Genomic DNA, 23550 nt, shown 5'->3' with positions numbered 1-23550 from the left:
CTAAGTGCAAAGTGGAATAATGTAAGGAAATTTGTACGGGTTCTTGGACAAAACACAGAATATAGTTACAAGGAGCTATCTAATGCCAGCCTTCATTTTCGTCCTGTGTTCAGGTGAGAGACGACGGAAGGCAGTGTGCATTCGGGACAGCGATCACCTTGAAGTATCCGAGCAACACTGTGAACATTTACCTCGCCCCGTTGCTTTTACTGAGCCCTGCAACACTGACTGCGAAGTCAGGTGGGAATTCAGGAACCAACACTGCCAAGATACGAATATGCACCCCTTCAACAAACCCCCAGCATTCCCAAATGTTTACGCAAACAACTTTTACTCTATAGATGGCACGTCGCTGGAAAGAGTGAGTGTTCGGCGAAATGCGGCCCCGGCTACCGCAGCCTGGATGTTCAGTGTATGAAGTATAGCCAGATGAAGAGTCAGAGCGAGAGGATGGAGGCTAGCATCTGCGGCGACATCGCCAAACCTCAGACGAGGGAGACCTGCCACGGGGATTGTCTGCTTAAGAGCTGGCAGTACAGCGCATGGTCGCAGGTAATGTCTGCAGAAAAATAACTGTTGAAAGCTAGACCCTTATTGCCGAAAGCGCACTAAAAGATCCTGTTGTGCAGTGCTCTAAGATGTGTGGACGTGGGATTCGTAGCAGAGAGTCTTACTGTATGAACAACCTGGGCCGGCGGTTGGTGGACAGAGAGTGCAGCGACTACGAGAGGGTGGTGACCGAGTCCTGCAACGACCAGCCGTGTCCAAAGTGGACAGTCAGTGAGTGGAGCGAGGTGGGCTCTCACAAATACACACGAAAAGCATGAATAATTTGTAAATAGTTCTCCATTTGCATTCAAGTAACCTTTTAACCTTGTGAAATGCTGATTAAAAACTGCAACTACAGTTTTGCAAATTCAAGTTTGGCAGGAGAGTGCAACAAATCTAACCCACGTTTTTTTTAAAATTCCACATTCAGTAAAATAAGCATGGCTGTCAAAAATAGAACGATCTTTGTAAATTGTACTGTTTCAGGAGTGGAATGTTTGATTTTATCTCTATACACCAGATAGAAATGACAATTTCATCCTCTCTTTTCCTAAATGCCCAAACACCACCAGTGTCTGGTGACTTGTGGGAAAGGAATGAGGCACCGCCAAGTGTCCTGCACTACGGGAGCTGGGGAGGAAAAGCTGAGCGAACATTTCTGTGACCCGTCCAGTAAACCTTCCACTGTGGGGAGCTGCAAACTCCCCGAGTGCGCAACGTGGCAGGTTGGCGTCTGGGGAGTGGTAAGTTCAATACACACTCTCACAGATGTACTGTAAATTATTCTTGAACAATACTTAATACGCATGCTAGATTGGTTAAAATAACTACATTTTTAAAAAATGGTTCAACTTATGTAGGTTAGAAATGAAAATTACAATAACCACATAAACGCTTTGAGTCAATAAATCAGTGTTGGGCAAGCATAGCTTGATTAATTGTGCTTAAGAGAACTTATTTTGGTTGCACTGCATAAGGTGAACCTGTTATTTCCTGCATTTTACTGGTTACTTCCCCAGAAATAGTAAATGGTATTCTGACATTTGTATGATCTCACTAGTTACTTTCCTGGAACTTTCCTTGACATTAACATTTACTCTGCAGAAATTTAGAAGTTACTTTTTAACCTCTGAGCTTTAGATATTGCCTGATATCTAAAGCTCAGCAGTTTTAGATATCAGGTAATTTTACTTTCCATAACTTAACAGGTATTCTTCTATAACTTTCTGTTTGTTTTCCGTGAACTTACTGGTTCTGTCTACCAAGTTGTTTATAAAACATCCCACATTCTTACACTGAACTTTTAATTCACTTTCTAAAACTTACCAGACTTTTTACTGGAACTTAATGCTTATATCCCTTTTGACACTTTACTCTGAGTCATAAAAGTGACCTTTTGGGACTTGCAAGACACAGTCCTGGAACTTCATTTGAACTTAATCAAACGTTATCAGAGACGTTTTTGGAAGATCTTTGAGTCTTACACATCACATTTCCCCAATTTCCTGCACCAGGTCAGGTTACCACAGTTTGGAGAGTAATTGCAGAATGTCTGAGAGGTTCCTGGAAAATAACCTTTAAATTCTAAATACCAGAAAGATACTTCAGAGTTTCAGGAAAATATGGTGATATATCTTTTTCTCAGTCTTCATAGTTCATCTGATGAAACAAATGGTTTTTATTTTAGACTGCATTTGTTTTTGTGTATATTTCGTCTGATAATCAAGAAGCTCTTTGTAAATCCATCTCTCATTTTCTCCAAGATTCTTTCAATTTTCTCTCATTTTCTGCCAGTCCTTTTCTTTTCTCACACATGCAATTCCTTTCTTACTGACGATTCCAACTTTGGATTCAGGTATTAGAGCGAATTCAGCAAACAACTCAAACATCTATGAATGGACGTCATTGTATAGTTTATACATGCAAGGTTAATTCCTCCCCACATGTTTATATGAAATAAGATATTTGCGAGGCTGGAGGATATCTTCCCTTCTTTGCTTGTGTGATTGTAAATTGCTGGTCAAATAAACCCATCTCAGCACTTCCTTGTACTCTTGTGGTGTTTCTAATCATAGTCGGATGGCTGTGTAAGTGAAGGGGCAATTAGATGAAGGGGTCAGGTTGACTCTGTGGGTGAACTTACGTTTCTGTATATAAGTGCATGTCAAAGTCTTAATCAGCTTTTCCCTTGACGGACGTTGACTGACCTCAAAAAAGAGAGGGCTTCAACTATCTTACACTTTTTTTTCTTTTCTTCTTTAATTTGTGTCTAAGCATGTGTGTGGTTTTGTGTTTCAGTGTGCAGTGACCTGCGGACTTGGGTACCAGATGAGGGCTGTGAGATGCGTCTTAGGGGACTACGGCGACTCAGTAGATGACAGAGAGTGCAACGCTGCAGCGAGGCCCAGAGACAGTCAGGTAGGGCTAAAAAGACATTTTAAAAAAGCAACCAATTAACCAAACTGCTTACACGCTAAAGAGTGTAGACTTTATTTGTATGTATTCCAGTGACACAATGCAGTTTGTTTTGTAAAACAATACATTCTATGGTAATTATACCAACTATCTGGTTAGATGTGTTAATATAAATTTTTTTCAATGTACATTGGGTCTCTCTTGTTGTGTAAAGATATTGTTTTAAATCTTTTCTTACTTATACATATCAAATTTATATTCCTATTGCTTTTTTGCTCTGGTACCACTTAGAGCATTCTTACCGAGGAACCTTTTTTGTTTGGTTGGTGTAAATTCTAGCAAGAATAATCTGGATTTTTTCAAAAAAATTTAATTTGGGAAATACTTCTGGAAAATATTTTAGTTTCTTATTCTAATCCTCTTGTAAACTGTGGTAATTTCTATTTTTGTAGGACTGTGAGATGCCTGCATGTCCACGGACCTCTGGATCTCAAATTACACCTCGCCCCGACAACACTGTTCAGCTTGTGACTCAGTGGAGATTCGGCTCCTGGACTTCTGTAAGAACTGATGGGTTTGATGTTTTATCTGTGGTATTTGCGGAGCACGATATAAGTCAATCACCAGTTTATTCTTGTTATTTTACATGTGTAGGTAAAGGGAACTACAGTAACATCTGATCTAAGTATCCTGTGTATTTGGTAGAAACAAACCATAGACTTGTCTCCTGTTCTATGTATGGTTTTAAGTTTGACTGTCCTATCCAAATGACTTGCCATGTTTTTCCATTTTTTCCAGATAAAACTTTTACGCGGCTATTATCTTTTTTTTACGGTTTGGTGCTTTTTCTTTCTCGCACAAATAAAAAATGCAGACACACACATGCTCTGGGGTCTGGGCTTAGAGGCCCCTCCATCTCCCTAATAGTTTGCATTGTTACATAAATGAAAAGCAGATCTCATTTCAACATGACTGTACAATTTCTACAGTTGAACCGTCTCCGTCAGTCTGAATGTGAGCTCATATGCCAAACAGGCCTCTACCAGACACCTTCAGACAGACACACGCACACATGCACGCAGATTCTCTCACATCCAAAGGAGAAACACTTTCTTGCTCCTTAATGAATCATTGTAGGTCACATGTATCACATGTTCATCAATCAGATGTTAGGTTTTCTTCAGCTGCAAAAATGCTCTCGGTGCTTCTCTGGAATTTACAATATTGTATAATACATCGATTCACAACAAACAATTTATCTCAAGGATTTAGATTTGTTAATTTTCATAATCATGGCTATGTAATTCTGATTATGATTTCAGTAATTTGATGCCAGACTCCAATCCAATGTATTGTTGGTGAAACTTGTTGTTTGCAGACATTATACATCTAATCTAATTAACCATAAGCTAGTTTGTAGATAATAGTTTACAATAAAATAACAATCCCTAAATATACAAAGATGGCAGACACATATACCGCTAGAGACTTGTAAAAGATGGTTGTGTTGTATGTTAACTCATAGGGGCCGAGTTACACAGATACACACCATAATCTTTAGACATGTACTTGTTGGTTTATCAAATAAAACCCCAATAAATGCAATGAGTTTGTTGTATGAATATTTTTGCAACTGTATGAGCGATCTTTAAAAATCAAGGTTTTTGACTTCTGTTTGTGTGGCGTTTAACATAATCAGTTATCCTAGTACCGTATGCTTCTCATACAGTTAAATTCTTTCTTTACAAATTCCTGCAAAAAAAAACCCAGTTTTCTTTTCAATTAGAGTTGAAAACACAAAATTTTTAATCAAGCGTTTTACCTTTTTCCTAATTCTCAGAAGCTTAAAATTTGTGCTTTTCTAATTAATCACTGTCTTTTCTTTTTAAAATCTTTTTTTGCGCAGTGCTCTGTGTCCTGTGGCAAGGGAAAGCGCGCGCGTTACGTCAGCTGCAGAGACGCGCAGGGCGGAGTGGCTGACGAATCGTACTGCGCTCACCTGCCGCGCCCCCCGGAGTTCTCCACCTGTTTCAGCCCCTGTGGTCAGTGGCATGCTGGAGAATGGTCTGCTGTAAGTAAAATATCAAAGGCATAGATCCACATTAATAAGATTTAATAAATTATTTTAAAATCTCTCTAAGGCAATGCCGTAGTCTTGCACAGTTAATCCTTGATTTGTTTTTTTTCCATGTAAAAGCGGTATTGCGGTGAAGCTCGTAGTTATTTAACATCATTGTTCAATTTTAAACTCTGTGATCATATGAGGAAAAAAAATGTCTGTTCAATAGCCCTTTAAAACCAAATGAACTTCTTTGATGGAAAAATAAGTCTGTTAAATTTAATTTGCCGCATTAAATTGATTTCTCCTTCGTTTTCTCTGTTAAAGCTTTACAAGTGTTCACATCTTGAGGCGTAGCATTGTTAAGCAGTTCGTGGAAACAATTACAAACAACCCTCTGTTAACTTTGGGCCAAATTCTGGACCTGGAAAATGTCCTAGAAAAATCTAATTAGACAAAGAAGTTCAAATAATTCAGGGAAAGGATTCCATGTACGGTAGATTAGGCGGTACGAGCCAGCGATTCAAACTGAATGTCAAAATGTTGTGAGATTTCTCGGTGGTTCATCGAGGGCCTGAAGGGAGTCAACATCTGGTGAAAACTGAAAAAAAAAAACCCAAAAAACAAGAACATTTTGTTTTGTAGACTAGAAATGCTGTGTTTCTCCTACCATTATTTGCCACATCATAGTGGGTGCTGCACAACCTCAAGGAGACCACCCACAACCCTCAAAAAATGTCATTAATTTTATTAGCCTATCTAAATAATGCAAGATCAAATGATGGTATGTTTCTGTCCCTATGTGGGTGCTTTGCTACTCTCTCAAACTAGGTTTAATGTCGAAGCATTGAACGTGACACGAGTGTGCGTGGCTGACGCAGCATCTGGTCATGACACCTGGTTGTACAACACCTCTGAACTTTTGTAGCTCTGCGCCACCTTCCACTTTGGATAATTTGGAAGGTGCTCTTGCAGAACAGGTTCACCTGTATTGGCATTTATATGATCCCTCATTCTCAGAGAAAAACCGCAGTGCACCAACGGACACATCGAACACTGCTTGCTCGTGTGCAGTAAATGCAAACTTTTAAAAGTCCATCTATAACTCTCCTTTGCTCTACTGCGAGTAGGAGACGAAGTAAATCTTCTACTCCTGATACACTTGACGATGGTACAGGAGTACAAAGCACAGTGCTTCATGTCCTACTCTTGACACGCAGCAAAAATCTGGTCGTCACCGAATAAAAACGTTTAACCAGGAAATGCTTTCTCTGGCTGCATGAGACTGAGCTTTGTAAGGAAATACATAAGTGATAAATAGAGAGAAAGACACAATAGCTGCAACATAAAAGAAGAGATATAGAAAGGAAATAAGAAATAAAGAACATTTCCAATTCTTTTTTTTTTTTCAATTTAGGAATGTTCTGTTGAATATGTAAAGATATTCCAGACACGTTGAAGTAATTCTTCAGTAACCGTTAAATATATATTAATGTTGTTACTTTGATTACAGCATTCAATTGCACAACATAGTGGTTGCGTTATTAAAATAAAGTAGGGGTGCACCGATTGCAGTTTTCTGGCCGATCACTGATTTTTAAAAAACCTGTCCGGCCGACACCAATTGATTCCAGGAAAATAAAGTCCTTACATTAAACACAACAGTCACAGTAAAATTGTAATAAAATTTTACAGCTATAATTCACAAGGCAAATTGTTTACCATCATTCAATTAATATTAGTAAACTGACCTTAAAATGCAGGTAATTTGAGGAAATGTACAAACAAACAAGAAATCTGGTGGTTTTACAGACTCAAGACATAATCTGAAATGCCACCAAACACACCACCAGCAATAACCAACAGTATATGTAAATGTATCATTGCAGATATTTGCTGAATGTTGTAATATTAGATACTAAATATCAAGGGATTTGTAACACGTACTCAATTGCCTTAAATGATTGTATTTTGGCATATTTATAACTTGTGTAAAACTCTATGAAATGTCACATTTTTACATTGGAAAAAACTGACTATTTATTTTTTCTCTTTTATGCTTGCAAACATTTCCTCCTAACTTTCCCAGTGTTCAGTGACATGCGGTGTCGGACGAACCACCAGACACTTGGTCTGCTCCAACTACCACCAGCCAGTGGACCAGTCTCTCTGCGATCCCGACGAGAGGCCCGCAGCCGAGCAAGAGTGCACGGCTGCTCCCTGCCCCTCCGCCTACAACCGTCAGCACATTTACGAACAACCCTACGGATATCCTCAGGATCCAGGACGTCATCCGGGACACAGCAGCTGGAACGTCCCGTCCGCAGACAACCAGTGGAGGACAGGACCGTGGGGCGCAGTACGTTCGGCACAAATACCATGTTTTAGATAATAATGAGCGAAAAATAGTGTTTGCCTGCACTTGAGGTATGGGTGTATGTTTTTTTTTTCTCTCTCTTGCGAATACAGTCTTTTGAACCAATTAGGTTCGAGCGTGAGGAAGCAGATGGTTTTGTCTCTCGAAGCAGAAAGCCATACATGGTAACGCACAAGTGGAGACACAGTGAACCTTATGATGTACTTTATGTTCCGACACGGACATTTTGGTTAGCCCGTGGAAAAGAAACAAAGGTTTCCACGATGAAACTGACAAAATAAAAACAGTCGTAAATCCCGAAGGCAGATCAAGCAGCAAACATTTTGTTTTTAACTCATTTGCAATTTTACATTTGTCCAGTTAATCATGGTGATTTTATTCTATGTCGAAATCCTCATGTTAGAAAAAAAAATCCTCCTTGCAAACTGGTGGTTTTAATTTTATATTACACTGTTTCCGCTGTGTCTAGATTCAGTCCGTGCTGTCCTCCCCCACATGTAGCCGGTACTCTGTGTTCTCCCTCCCATTAACAGAAGAGATGCATCATTATAATTTCATTCAGAGCCATTCGATTACCTATGTCAAGGCAGAATTCTCTGACATTTTTTTGGAAAATGTTTGTTCATGTTTAGATCATCTTGGCACTAATTGAAATACTGGCGCTGAGTGGTTATTGCTTAGAGATCGAAAAAGATCTTTAAACTACGTCTGTTTTCATCAGTAAATGAAAAATCCCTAGCTATTGTGCTGTTCCTTTAAACTTTACTGATGTAGGAAAAAAATATTGACATTAGTTCCCTTTTTTTTATTTTTGTGAAAAAATATGTAGTGAGCTTTAAAAATCCAAACATTTAGTACAGTGTGCTTACAAGCCATTTATTGGACACGGAGAACTTTGTGGAAAAAACCCCTTCGACCTCTCCTAACTACATGAAGTAAAGGACACACGTAGCTCATGGAACGAACTTGAAAGCTGATCACAAGATGGAACGAGTTAAATACAGGGTAATCCAGCAAAAAAGGGAAGCGTTAAAAGACCTGAGACAGAGGAGGAGCCTCACCTTCCTCCAGGACAACAGCTTTAAACGTACAGCCAAAGCTGCAGTGGAGTGGTGTAGAACTATGGTCCAGTTAAAGTGTAGACCTAAAACTTTCCTTCAGCTTTAAAAAAACAACAACTTTGTGTTGGTCTATCACATAGATTTCCTATAAAATCAAAATAATTTTGTACAACTAAGGGGTTTGAATGCCTTTGCAGTCCTTTCATATCTTTTCATACCAAGACAAATGCAAACAGTGCTCAGGCGTCAAATTGTTTGAATTGAAATAAATATAAACAAACATTAAAGCTGAAGTATTTCCGGTAAAAACTGGCCAAAACAATAGAGTTCATTGCAGCGATATGGCAGATCGTAGGGATTGATATATTTAAAGACCCACAAATGGATATAAATAATGCATCCTGATGAGCTGTGTGTTTTCTTCAGTGCTCCAGCACCTGTGCGGGAGGCTTCCAGAGGCGAGTGGTGGTCTGCCAGGACGCCGATGGGCGGAGCAACAGCTACTGCGACGAAAGGGTCAAACCTGCCGAGTCCAAGAGCTGCGACTCCGGGCCCTGCCCTCTGTGGAACTACGGGGTCTGGGGAGAGGTGAGACTATATTCAAGGTTATGGTCTTTCCTTGTACCTGACCTTTTTTTTTTAAATTATTAATGTATGTTTTATTTGCATTGAAAGGCACACAAAGACTCCTGAGCTCAAAGGATGACTCTGTGTTGTGCGCATGCATGACAACATCAATGAGCACGTTCTAAATTCATGAGACAGGTAGTTCTAGGATCCAGATGAAGGAATATTGGAGGCGGGGTTACATGCAAAACCTTGATCTGCAATTCTTCAACCCAAAGCAAACTGAATTCATATAAAGACATGAAGAGAAACCGAAAGGATAAGAATACGAGCAGAAATATGACGGCATGGCTTAACTGGATGATGGGTAAAACGAAGGAAGTGTTAGCAAGTACTTGCCGGAAATATTGCTTATCGAGATCGGTTGTAATTGAACTACACACAAATTGATGAGCTATGCGCTAAGAATAAGACAGCAAGATAAAAAAAAAAAATAAAGAAAGAGACACAGAAACTTAAGGAAACCCGCTGAAAATCCTAGATTTGTATAACGATGCACATCCGGCTCTTGAGAACATGCAATGTTGGGCTCACAGGAGGGAGAGGCAAGCTTTCACAGATTACAAACTGTTTTAAGGAAACTTGTAATTGTAACATCACATGCAAAATATTCCAGTCCACGTTGGAATTGTCCATTTATTGCAGTTTTTATGTTTGTCCCCAATAAACATCAAAAGTCTTCTTTCTTGTGCTTGGAAATTGAAAGAAGATGATCAAATGCAGACTCATAATAAAATCCCAGAATTTGAGACAGTAAATTGGATCTTTTTGCACTTTGTTGTTTTTTGAACGAGTCAAAAAACACACAATCAGTTTCAACCCGTCTAGCTGAGTCTCTTAAAAAATGTTTGATACATGTGACAATGTATTTTATCACCAATAAGATGATTGCCAATGAGCTATCCTCTGAAAACATTTCCAACAGCAAAGAATCAAATGAAAGATAAAACATCTGCCTGGTACGGTCTGAATCCAAATGTGTCAAACTCAGGGTCTCTGGCCCAAATCCAGCCCGCCATACATTTTTATAACTTGACTTTATAAAAAGAACCTTCAAGATTATAGTTGTGTGCTTAAATATTATTTTATCAATCAGGTCAGTTTTATTCTGCATATTGTCAAATTATATCAGTGTGAAAAGATTTAATTTTAAGAAGAAGTAATCGAGTGCAGAGACATTGTGTTTATTATCAGGTTGTAAATTAGTTTTATCAATAGATCCTGCCACAACTGGCCCTTTGAGGACAGTCGGGACCTTGATGTGGCCTAAAATGAAAATGAGTTTGACACCACTGGTCTAAGGTGTGTGCTAGATTTTCTTCCGTCTTTTAAAGACAGCCATTAATCTAGGCTGTAGAAAGAGACCCTAGATTAATGGGAGAGAAGCGAAGCTGGCCTACCACGTCTACATTCACAGCTGGCCAGAACAGCATAAGAAATTTAATACGTTTGCCCTACTGTTTCCCTCAGTGCACCCAGACTTGTGGTGGAGGGAGGAAGACTCGCCTAGTGGTGTGTCAAAGGCCCAGCGGGCAGAGACTCAACGACTACAACTGTGACGTCCTGGACAAGCCGCCTGACATGGAGCAGTGCAACCTCCAGTCCTGCCCAGGCGCCACGTCCTGGCATCGCCGACCCTGGAAGCCGGTACGATAGTACTAATTTCCCTTCAACATTTACTTTCCTCAATAGGGGTGCATCACTGTGAAAAGAGATTGTGTGTTATGATATGGCTCCAGGCGGGACACAGTAGGAGTTCCTGAAGTAAATGCCGGGTATCGAGCTTCACTGTTTACTAGCCGACTTCAGCCCACCCAGATGGGCCCTCAGTGGCATGGTGCTGATTAGAATGCAACAAAAAAAACAAAACATGCAGCAACAATGCTGCTCCACCTAGAGCGTCATTAAAAACACATGGAAACCATTTGGACTCCAGGCTTCAAATTAAAACCTGTAAATCAGGACAGCGCTGTCCAACAGTGCCTTAGATTTATGGGGGGAAGTATTTATTTCATATATTAGGCGTGTCTTCACCCTGTATCTGCAGTACACAAGTGTATATTTGTGTATAAGAGTTAATATTATGACCTTTATTGGACAGCAACAAAGGCCTCTCAATGTATTTTGTGTATGTATCGTTGTACAGTTTTATTTTATTTTTCAAGTAGCTGGTTTTTGTAAGAGAATATTTAATATTTTACTGGTGCTCCTGGTCAGACCTCTCCTGGGCAAATGCAGTTTGTACAGAGGAACATAGTTTTCATTCCTGTTTTTGATCGTGCTTGTACTCAAACTGAATTTGAAAACGCTTCATCTCCGTTTGAAGGTCTGGAAAATCTCCAAGTCGCAGGCAGTTTGAAAAAAGGTTGAAATGCCACCCTAGAAATAACGTTAAGAGTTAAACAAAATAAAGAGCAATTAAATTTAGTGTTATTTGACAATAAGCATCATAAGGAAAGGCTTTTTTTCTATACTATTAAGAAGTTCTGTTTGGTTAGTGAATCCTTTCCAGTTTGATAGTGCCTCTGCACTTATCGTTGCAACCTACTGTAAAAATGTATAAAAATCATGAAATGCATGAATCTTTACTGGAGTAGCATAATGTAACACTGAATAACAGAAAATTCCACATAAATGTTGAATGATGAGGAAAAAAGGTATGACTCTCCATTGCCCCCAAAATTGTTTTGTATAACATTGTTGCACATTTTCCTTTGAGTTGATTTGTGCCCCGTTGCAGAGGTAGCAGGTCACATGACTGGGCTGCGCCGTGTTTTCAACAACACGTCTTAGAGGATATTCTGAATTTATCTGGGATATCTGTTTATCTGAATGTTTGTCTTTGTGGTTGAGTGTATCAAACCAAACACATGGGTAATGCACAAAGTCAACTTGTGATACCACCTACAGTATCTCTTTAGCCACATTCAGTGAAACACAACTGGGCAATTTGAAAATATGTTGGTTTCTCAAACTGGGATGATTCATGTCCCAGTTTCCAGCCATGCAACATAATGATCGGAATAATATTAAGAGATGGTTTACTCATATAAAATTTACTTTCCTCCAAGGCCATCTCAGTCTTCAGACCTAAATCGTTTAGAAAACAAGTTGGGTGAGTTGAAGAGAGCAAAAGAGAGAACTAGGACTCTGGACGATCTGGAGAAATTGTGCAGAGACAAGAGTTTAAAGATTACACCTTCTCTGTTTGCTTCAACCTTGTGAAATGAGTAGCAGAAGACATAGAGGTGATATAAAAAGAAGTATTAGCATTATAATCAATAAAGTTAAAAAAAATACAAAAATGAATAAATGGGTAACTGAATAAATATGCTAAAATTAAAAGTAATTTTTTTTTTCAAAGTGAAATTATGCTACTCCAGTAAAAAACTTATTTTAAAGCTGCAGTAGGCAACTTTTAAAAAAGAGCGTTTACATATTTGTTAAAACTGTCACTATATCCTGAGAGTAGAATGAGACAGATGATGTGTTTCTTAGCGGTGTCGATCATGATGGTGTACGAGCTGCTGCTCATACCCTCCATCCACACAACGCGTAATGCCATTCATGCTCAAGATTGCCAATTTGTTGCAGTTGTGCTAATGGCATAGAAACTACCTAACGCTACAAGAAAGCGATCTATCCCCCGCCATCGGTGGTCATGTTATCAAATTGTCAAGAGTCTCTCAAAACTCTGTACTGCAGCTTTAAGGTTTATTACACATATGGCTCCATATTGTAATTTCTCCATCCCACCAAGTAAAAAAAAGGATCTTCCTAAAATAAGTCAACTTTTGCCTGGGATCTCAGTTAATCGTGTCGGTTTAGTACTTTAGAACCAATACTTGCATCACTTTTGCAAAATGAGTGAAATTTGACACGAACAACATTAGCAGCTTCTGTGTACTTCCTTAAATAGAATAGTGAAATGTTCTGGGTATTGTTAAGTATTATCAGGTTTCAAGTTTTAAAAAGTATTTATTTCATTAGATGGGGTGCTATTGACCGCAAATTCAAACATTGGCACACAGATGCTGTTCCGGTCGTCCGTTGTTGTTTTTCTTTCTGCGTATGGTCAGTTTTTTTGTTTTGTTCTGAAGGATTTTTGTTCTAAAATAAACATATATAAATACGTACGTATTTATTTCTTTATAACAGATTATTAATTGTTGCAGCTGTAATATTTTTTCGAGTTCAGACTTAACACTTGACTAAAGTTACTTTCCATTTTTAAAACATCAATTTGTTGATGCTGGCTCACATCTCCTGTCTTAACTGCTATTTGTTCTTACTCGGGTTACAACGAAGGCATTACAACTTTATAAACATATATTGTTCTGATTCCCATGTGCATGCAGTCGTCATGAATGGCAATAATGAATGTCATAGTTCTTGGCTTTCACTATTTTATTGGAACCATTAGTTTTTCAGAGTATAATAACTTGAACAACATGGAACATCAAGTTTTTTTTTGTTAAAAACAAGGGCTGGGTATGTCTCTGTGTTGTCCTGTGATGGATTAGTCACCTGTCCAGGTTGATGACTGCTTGAATCACCAAGCTTGGTAGCGGTCTTAAAAGGAACTAAGTAGTTCAGGAATAACTCTGTGACCACAGTGGCCCAAACCTGGAATGCTTATATTGTTTGCAGTGATTCAAATTTTACACCACCGTGGATAGAAGAGAGAAGATAGGAAAAATTGGCAGCCTTTTTCCACAAAGATAAGGCAGCTTCCTCCATGGACAAGCTAAATATTTTTATAAGAAACATTTATGGTCAAATACTTAGCAGTTTTGTCAACAAGACACTAAGACGGTACCAACTATCGAGCACAATGGTGATGGGTAAGTGAACAATTACCTCCAAAGTTTTTAACTTCACCTCAGTTTAAAGGTTATACAAATAGGTGCGAATATAAATAAATTATATATATATATATATATATATATATATATATATATATATATATATAAAAGAAAACAGATTTTGTATGTTGCTGTGACATGAAACCTTAAAAAAAATAAATTATTAAAAGCTAAAAAAAAACCCATCATATTCACATCGATTAACAGTGTATGAAAAGTGACTGTGCCTGGAAGCTCTGCCAGTAAGACAGACCACATGCTTTTAGTGGGTTGTAAAAAAAAACACAGGGAACATTCAAATATTCAGATTTGACGCTGAGAAATGACGTGGAGCTGGTTGTCATGGTAACATGAGAGTTCGCTTTTAGGACCTCTTCAGACTACTCTGTCTGAAACTATGCAGATGTGTGGGAATGTTCACTAAAGGATGTGACCTCTGAACTAAGATCAAACTCAAACAAGTTAAGCTGTGATCATGTTTTCCAAATAAATGCTCAAGTTTAATTTACAGTCCTACAAATTAATAACCTTCTGTTGGCAGTCATGGGCTATTTTATCTGAGATTATCTCACCAGAGATCTGGGATCATTTCTGTAGAGGATACATAGGTGATTCCCCTTCTTGGTGTTCCTGCTCCTTGGTCTTATTATGTATGCAGGTGTGTGTGCACGTGTGTGTGTTAGTGAGTATGTTCATGAAAACCGAGCCATGGTGCTATGGTGGTTTCACTCCCACAGCCTTTTTTTTTCTTTTATATTTTGTGGTCCACAAACAAAATGAATCAAGTCTACGTTATTATTATTATTATTATTATTATTATTATTATTATTATTTTGTATTGTTTCAGGTTCATTGTTGTTGGTTTTTGTTTTGCTATTTATTTAATTCACATGCACAATACTTAGGTTATGTTGAGCATTTTTATGTAAAAAACTATTAAAGAGACGCAACTGTAACATTTGTGTTGTTTCTTAACATTATCCCTATAAGTGAAATAAAATCTGCTTTTGAAAATACTTTTTTTTTTTTTGACAAAATTCTCTGATCTCTAAAAGAACCTCAGTAAGCACATAAAACTTGGTGATACTTCAAGGATGTGAATTGCAAGAAAATAAAAACAAGACACAACACACCACAGAAAGTCGAATCCTTAAATATGTATAGTTTATTGTTTTGGCAGGGTAGACAATTTTATGACATGCAACTGGATTCAACACTTGGATGTGCTTTTTGATGGGGTGCATAAAAAAAGATTTTTTTGTAATTAAAGGACTTTTTTTTACTAGTCATTTAAAGTACTTCTAGTGAATCAGACCCTGCTGTGTAAAAGGAAGCAATTTTATTGTAGTGATGCACCAATCAGTCAGCGATTCAAATCAGCCTTTATCAGCCCTGATCAGTCATTAGCAGATCACATTGTGAAAATTCAGATTTGGTTTTATGCTATTCATTAAACGCCTCAAATCTAGAAATCTGAACCAAATTCAATCTATAAACATATTATCCAACATTATGCACTGTGATGCACTTTTAAGAGTTTAATAGAAGTCAGGCAAAGATTAGGAACATATGACTTTGGATACATTCAGATAATATCATAATGTCTTCTCTTTTCTGTCATATTTAAACTCAGTATAAATAACAAACTTCTATTATTTTACATGTTACAGAGTAATCAGTTAAAAACCAAATCATCTGGTCACAGCACAAAGCAAACCAGGCGTTGGCCTGGAAACTCCTGATTGGCGCATCTCCTTTTGTCTTCATTTAATGTGTTTCACCATTTAGTTTTACAGTTTCCCTAGAGAAAGCAGACCAAGGCAAACATTGGTGCTGGGTGGCACATCTGCTTACCATTGCCGTAATAGAGGTCTCAGTAATGCATTTGGCTCCACACTGCAGAAGTTCACTTTATTTGCCGGAGCAATAATTGAGTTTAATTCATTTTGGCAAGGGTTGCACAGCTGAGAAAACCCACTAATCACACAAAGCAGACACTGAGATTGAAGAGGTAATATTGAATAATAATCAAATCATAATTTACTGTAGTTATCACAACAAAATTCAAATTCCTCATAAAACATCAATGAATGACCAATTGTTGCTGCAAGATACTAATACAGATAGTTTTTACTACACCTTAAGATAAATTTTCAGTAAATAAACTCTTATTGCTCAATAAATTAATTTTAGTTATTTGTACAGACAAACAAAACAAAAACTAAAGAAGAATGTGGGTTTTGAGTTTTTGAGAAAAAGGCCAAATATGGTAAATTAATGTTTCTTATTAAGAATGTGTGTTGCAGCAATCTTGTAATATGAATATGAAATATGTAATAGTTATTTATGATATATCATAATTGTATGAAAATGATGAGAAGACACCAAGGAATAATCAGATTTATTGCAGACATTTCACAAAAAGCAAACACATTTTTTATTAATTTGTCAGAGTTTTGGTTATAAAATACATACTAATGCTATTTACCTTAAGAAAAGTCATATCTACGGAAAATCTGGCTCATTGTACTGATATTAACAGGCACCACTTTAGTTATTTATTCCTTCTTATAAGCAAAAACATGCCATTTCCTGTAAAATATATGCTTTGCATGGGGCGGAGGCGTGGCAGCAGTGCGTCTGCAAGCTAATCACAGAACTTCAAATCAAAACCACATGTATGCATCGACATTCCTTGCTCCAGCCTAAGAGCAATGAGCATGAACACTCCTCAAACCTGTCACCTCGGGGTCAGTTGTTTGTGACATCATGGGCCCGGCGTTTCCTGTCAGTCGAGCTTGAGCAACCAAATTAGTAGATGAAAGGTTCTCCCTGGTCCTCACAAGCACAAGGTTCTCGTCACAGCCTTCACTTGAATATGCATTGGGAGACGGTATTACGCTGTGGCCCCTTTGGGCGAAAGGAAAGTTGTGGTTTGGCCAAAAGATTAATGCAAACCTTGACAAACCTTGGAGGCAGAAAACCAGGTCAGCATTTCCCAATTGTGCATGTTTCCACACAGACAGAGATTAAAAATTGAAAAACTTAGGACAGGGTTACCAATTGAAGTCTTGCTCTCACTCACTGTCTTGCAGTTTGAATGAATTACAGGCTTGTCTCGACACATTATATGAAATAGCGTATTTTGGGGGAAAAAAAGAAGAAACTTCTGACATCTTTGTATGTAATCAGAATACCAGATCTAAAGATTCAAGGTATCTGCACATCAGGCTGATTTAGGTCAGGACTGGAAGTAAACGTTAAGGACACTAGGCAGAAGAAAACATACATGCCTTTTACAAATTCACACAAAAGAGATTTCAATGCACAGTATTTGTTTAAATTTCCCTAATTTTTTCCAACAAATAATATCCAAAATACCATGTTTCATCACAAATGATGAAACATGGTAGTACCAGCATTATGCTTTGGGGTCGTTTTTGATAATTAGGTCAAAGGAAACTGGTCAGACTTGATGGAAAGATTAAAGAAAATACAGGCCAACACTGGTAAGAAACTTATTAGAGATTGCATAAAAATTCAGTGTAAGGCTGGGGCTTTGGCTGACCTTCCACCAGAACATCCTCTCTTAACAAAGAGAGGTTGCATATCTAGATCAAATACATAAGCTGGAATGACCCAGCCAAAGTCCACATGTAAATCAAAATGGAAAATCTCCAGCAAGACTTGGAAAGTAAGCTCTCCATCTGATCTGACTGAGCTAGAGCTATCTTGCAAAAAAAACTATGGTTAACCCCCCCCTCAAAACATCTGTCTGTTACTGTGCAGCTGTAAATTCAGCAAAAGATGATTTTTAAAAAGTATTGGCTTGGGATGGCTTACCACTCTTTAAATTTTTTATTTGCAAAGGATTTTGAAAACACTGTGTGAGACACTGCAGATTTTATTAATAGCTCCATGTGTTAACGGTCAATCCCTGAACATACTACTAGGAGAAATTAAGGAGACGAAGAGAGGAGCCTATATCGTACGGAAGAGTAAATGTTTTTTCAAGGTTGATCAGGAGCAGATGCAGTGAGACGAAAAGAGAAGAGACGGGGTACTAAGGTCTGGAAGCATTTAGTTTGGGGTATCCCAGGTCTACTGAATGACAGAGGGCATGGCCTTGCCTTGACACAGGCAGAAAGCATCTGCTTTGCTCCAACCCTATTGGAATGTAATTTTAAGCCAAATGGAATTGTTTGTTTATATCTGCATCATACTTGTACAATTGTACCTAAAATACTGAGTCACCCCTCTAAATCAATTAAGATTGTCCAGTCCCTTCTGTTGCTGCATGTGTACAATCCAGCATCTCAATGCTTTTCCAAACATTTGTGCAAGAATGGGTCATTCTCAAGGGCCCAACAAATCAAAATGAGCTAGGTAGGATGCTACATGGACAATAAGTCTATTTGTAAAAGTTCTGCACAACTAAACATTTGACAGCCACTTAGTGATAAGCTAAGTAAACTAGCAAAGCAGGGACACCACTGACTAACATGCACATTGTGCAGAAGCCAAGAGCTGTTCAGATTATCTCCAGAATGGTGGGTACTAAACACATGGACTGGGTTTTCATGGTTGAGAATTTCAAATCAAAGCCTTGTAACGCCAAGTTCCCCTATGAAGTGGTATGAACCATGGAACCACTGGACTCTAGAGCAATAGACATTTTCTCTGGACTGACAAATGAAGTCTGCCTGCCTGGTAATCCAGTGAATGAATCTGAATGTGGTGGAGAACAGTCCTCTTCTGACTGCATTGTCAAGTGTGAACGATGATGGAAGAATTATTATGGTGAGGGGTTGTTTTTATTTTAAGAATTTGGGCTTGACCCAAATTCTAGTAGAACTTCTAACGATGCAGTATAAAAGATGTTTTTGACCATTTAATACTCACTGTTATGTGGGGACAGTTTGGGATGGTCCCTTCCCGTTTCAACGGGACTGCACACACTGGTGTGACGCAGTCTGGAGTGGGTGAGTTGGACTGACAGAACACCTTAGGGATGAATTAGGGCACAGACTGCAAGTATTCTGATTACCACACTCCTAAACTTTGTTTCCAACTAAACTTTGTTTAGGAGTGGTAATGAAGCTGAAGCTGTTATATCTACAAATACTGGATCATCTCAGTGTCGCGTATATAAGACTACAGTCTTGATTTTGATGGGGCCTCATGCTCTTTGGGCCTTTCAACACCAAGCTGATGGAGTAAAATGAGATGCAGCTGATATCCTTCCTAATGGGTTAGACAATGATAGATTGAGTGTTGAACTTCCTGTCAGCAAACAGGGATGTAATAATCCTAAAACTGACGACATGTAAGATCTTCTATAGATGTCAGCATGTTTTCCATAAGAGGTTTAACTATACTTGCACCATACTGTTTGACTTTTATGTGCTGTGTTGTCCATGCCAGTCAGCTACCTCTCAGTTTCTGCTTGTGTGTCGTCAACATCATCAGACCACTGGTTCAAGGACGTGTGTCAAACATTGCCTCATTCAATGTGTTCAGATTCTTTTAATAGACTAAAATACATTTAGGTACTATTTGTCAAATCACTGACCTATGTGGTGTTTTTTCTCATCTCACAGGGGCTAAAAAGGGACAAAGAATACAATTATTAAGCAGACATTGTGGAATAATGAGTGCTGGCTTTAAGGCGAAAACAAAGGTGTAAAGAGTTGGATTATTACAAAAAAACCCAAAACGAAACAATGTGATTTTGATGACTGTTAAGATTTGTACTTGAAATTCAAGGTCAAGATCCTTTTCTTGCTAGAGCTCTTCAGACTTCCTCATTCAAAGCTGCAGATGGCTGGCTGCCATGTAGATTAGAAATGCAGCTATGCAACATTGAGCTGGAAGAGAGGAATACTTGGGAACACTGTCAGAGATTTAGTGGAAAATCTTATACCTGGTCTTCACTGTGGATTTTTTGTTAGCTTCAACATGCAACATACATACATTTTGTTATTTCCTCGGTTAATCAATATTTTTGCAACTATATTTTATGTTGTGTGTTTACAAAAAGTTAAACATGTCTAGGCATAGGAATATATAAGATCCTCTCACGATAATGGTGATATCTTTAAATAAAAATACCAAATATATCACAGTTTTTACACCAAGATTTAAAACAAACTTTTTTAACAAACTTTTTTTTTTTATTGAAAAAAATACAAATACCTTTACTGCTACTAAAAATAATAGCATTTTTTTTAACAATGTTTTGGTATAACATATGAATAACTCCTATTTGTTCATTTTTCAATTTGAAACAAATTGCGGTTTTAAAATGCTTATTGTGCATCATAAATATCTTTATGCTGCTTTGTGTTTTGTACAGTAAAGTGTAAAAGGCATACATGTACAACCAGAGAAATTACTAGTCATGCAAATTTCTTGGGTATCTCATTGAAATCTTTTTAAACTATAGGAAACTAATGCAAATCTGCATTACTTTCGAACTATACCTTTTTATACGATTTCCTAAACCTGGCTTTTACTTTTACTTTTACTTACCTCTTTTCAGAAAAGAAGATAGGACAAAATGTGTTGTTCTGTCTATTTGTAGCTGGCAGATTTGTACTTACAGGCACCGAGTCCAGAATAGGCTGTTTAGCACCAACCTGTCTGAAGTTTGCTGTACTTACAGTTAACAGTCTGCTAAACAGAAGAAACAGGAAGTCATTATTTCATGTCATCATCTGCATTCACAATTAGGAGAACGACTTTGCACATCACAACTATGTGAAAGATAGCATGATGTTACTCCGGGTTGTTTTTCTGCAGAACAGAACTGATCCATGGCTCCTGAAATTCCTCTGCTCCCACCAGTGACAGCATGTGTCGTTTGGACTCCGGTCCTTCAAAACCTTCCTGTAAAAACAAAACAAAACCACGAACAGCAGGAAGAGTTCTGAACAAATTCTTTTGTTCAGAATTTGTATTCTCTGCATCTGAGAACACACTTAAAAAGATCGGACACTACGTTAAAGTACATTCTGTTCCCAGCTATCTCATTTGTACGCAAACTAGTGTGTCTTAGTTGACTTGTAACATTCCACATACAAGATACTGTATGCAACAACTTTGGCAACATTGAGCCATGGGCAAACCTCCAGACTTCCCCTCCTGCAGTCTGTACTTGCAAGTTTACTCTTGCTCTGAGTTCCCTTTAAGAGCCTGTGTACAGTTACCATATGCTTGGTATTAACATCCTCTTGTATTGAGAGCTTGGAGCCTGGAATTTGACCTTAGCCTGTCTTGCAGGCAGGTTTGTGTAATAGTATAATAAGAAAGCCGAGTTTTACTTTTACTCTTAAAACAAACATAAACTGATTGTGGATTTTACATTAAAAAAAAAAAAAATCTCCGCTGTTAGCCGAGTTCTTAAAGAGCAGTTTCCTTATGTATTATCTTAGTAATGTAGAGGCTTGTTTAACTCTTGAGATTTCCAAAATGCTGACAACATTTCCTGATTCTGCATAGGTTAAAAACTCAAAAAGGGAGGATAGGGTTACTCTGCTATTCTCTGTTTAGCTGTTCTGTCATGCATCGATGTCTTGCTCTCGCTCACTCTCTTGCAGACTAAATGAATTTCAGGCATGTCTCTGCACATTGAATGAAACAGAGCCAATAAAAATCTCTCTGTACTTCCTCTAATTTCATGTGAAACATCTCACTCTTACTGAAGCTAGCTAACTCATTAGCTTAGTTTTTTTTTTCACAATAATAACTTTCACAACTCATTGTTTTGTTGCCATTGTAACTTGGTAGAACTTACTGTGGTGCATTTAAAAGACTTCCTTTTTAAAGGAAGTCTTTAAAAAGGCTTAGTCCTCGTTCTTTTCTCAATCTGTTGGAATATCTGTGAGGTTCTGCGCAGACGAAGGTACAGCCTAGATGTTTGTCAGATAGAATCTGTCAGCTGAGCTTACCTGTTGTGAGTTATGCAGTGGGTGGGGTTCACTTGGGGTTTTCCAGCTACCATTTCTAGACAAAGACATTTAAAGCGCACAAAAAGTCTGAGTACCTCTAAATCTCAAGTAACATTTCTTATGTTAAATGGTTTCAAACATCTGTTTTCAAAAACTCTTCAGGGCTTTTTTTCTATCTATTAGCACTCAATTATGCCATTGGCCCCAGATTTGCATGAGTGAAACTGCTTTCAAGTCGTTAACTAGAATAAAAATGAAGCCTCATTGACTTTCTTACTGGAACATTTGTTCTAGCTTAAGAAAAAAAAAGGCCAAAAATAAAAAAAAGGGGGGGGGAGACTAAAACTTGTTTCACACAAGTTGTTTTGCTTGGCTGGATTCCGATTGTGGGTGAGTCCTTCCACTTTAAAGTAATCCACATTATGCCCAGATGAGACTCGTTGGATTATACAAGACTTATCCCGCCTGATCATGAGAAATTAATGGCTGTGACGACGTGGGAGGGCAAGTCTGCCTCGGGAGAGTTTAATTTCCCGTGTGACTTGTTGAGTTATGTGTTGTGCCCTCCGCTCGGTCTCACTGAACATGATAAATCTTCTAAATCTTTCCATCCCTCGTCGGAGCAACACATTGCAAGAATGCGACACAAACACACACACACACACAAAAAACATACCTATAGCATTATTTCTTTACAGGCTTCATATTCTATGAGAATTGTGCTGGGATCTAATATTATTTTAAGATACAAATATGGATTCTAAAGTCCATATTTACTAAGTTCAGGGGAACATTATTCTTAAATAAAAGCAGCAGCACAACAACTTGTCTTGACCTACCTGTAGAGCCAGCTGTGGATCTTCAGGTCCCAGAGTCCTTGCCCTCGTTGCGCTCTCGGAGATTGAAGCTGTCCTCCAGTCCCAGGGGCCTCGCCCGTTCTCTCTCCAGTTTTTCCAGTCACCAGCCCTGATTAACTAATGGCTGACAGATGAGGCTGGCAGGTTTGCGGGAGGAGCACGTCTCCATAAAGTTGCTGTTTCTTTTGGGGTTTTTTTCCCCCACCGTTCGACTGCAGATACAGCTCAGCTGGGGGAAGCGCAGAATGTATGGCTGTGATTTTCTTTCTTTCTCCCTCCTGCTTTCTGCTCTAGTGAGGTGGGGCTATACCCCCACAACCACCCCCAACCCCCACCTCTTCTCAGTCCCAGACGATCCACCCCACCTCCAGCATGTCTCTTCTCCGCCGAGGAAGTTTTGTTATCATTTATGAGTAAACTTGCAGCGGGTATCTGCGGCGCTAAGGGGCCAGTCACCCAGGCTTTGATGTCAGCTGAGAGGACCCTGTGTTTAAAATGCCTCTGTAATTACAGCATGCAGGATGCATGTTTGTGCAGCGTTTGCCGCCGCCTGCACCGACAAGAAAAGGCAGAAGGTGGCTTTGTTCGAAAGGGCACTCTGACCTCGATCCGTTTTTCAAGATTAGTGAAGTACCAAAGTTTCATACCGAGAGGTCATCATTGTTTACCACGCATTGTAACAGCTGCTCGTCGTTACGCAATCCTTCTGAGGTCGTAATTAGTGTTACAATGAAACATTATGCTGTTTATCTGGACTGGAAATTATGCATCTTGTGTATTTTATTCCAGCT

At 38.5% G+C, this 23550-nt stretch overlaps 1 protein-coding gene and 1 long non-coding RNA gene across 6 annotated transcripts in view; one reads left to right on the top strand and one right to left on the bottom strand.

The window, feature by feature from the left end:
* Positions 1-23550, top strand: part of LOC116736304 (A disintegrin and metalloproteinase with thrombospondin motifs 20) — a 103091-nt gene that overhangs the window by 64364 nt on the left and 15177 nt on the right. For all 4 annotated transcript variants that reach the window (XR_004342531.1, XM_032588712.1, XM_032588714.1 and 1 more), the window contains 10 exons: positions 114-240; positions 342-552; positions 630-794; positions 1122-1292; positions 2848-2967; positions 3417-3524; positions 4871-5035; positions 7113-7382; positions 8888-9049; positions 10559-10735. Coding sequence is in view for 3 of the 4 variants with exons in the window: in XM_032588712.1 (XP_032444603.1) it covers positions 114-240; positions 342-552; positions 630-794; positions 1122-1292; positions 2848-2967; positions 3417-3524; positions 4871-5035; positions 7113-7382; positions 8888-9049; positions 10559-10735 (1676 nt within the window). In the remaining variant the exon portion in view is untranslated. The remainder of the gene's footprint in view (positions 1-113; positions 241-341; positions 553-629; positions 795-1121; positions 1293-2847; positions 2968-3416; positions 3525-4870; positions 5036-7112; positions 7383-8887; positions 9050-10558; positions 10736-23550) is intronic.
* On the bottom strand, positions 16338-23060 carry LOC116736350 (uncharacterized). Of its 2 annotated transcripts, XR_004342535.1 has the most exons (3): positions 22742-23060; positions 21903-21957; positions 16338-20841 (listed from the first exon to the last, which is right to left on the bottom strand). It is a non-coding gene; the product is annotated as an uncharacterized LOC116736350 (long non-coding RNA). The 2 variants fall into 2 exon arrangements; XR_004342534.1 differs by having other exon boundaries at positions 16338-21957.

This window comes from Xiphophorus hellerii, chromosome 2, assembly GCF_003331165.1.
Source record: "Xiphophorus hellerii strain 12219 chromosome 2, Xiphophorus_hellerii-4.1, whole genome shotgun sequence".
Lineage (NCBI taxonomy): Eukaryota > Metazoa > Chordata > Actinopteri > Cyprinodontiformes > Poeciliidae > Xiphophorus > Xiphophorus hellerii.
The sequence above is the reverse complement of the archived record's forward strand: the minus strand, read 5'-3'. Positions and strand labels throughout refer to the sequence as shown.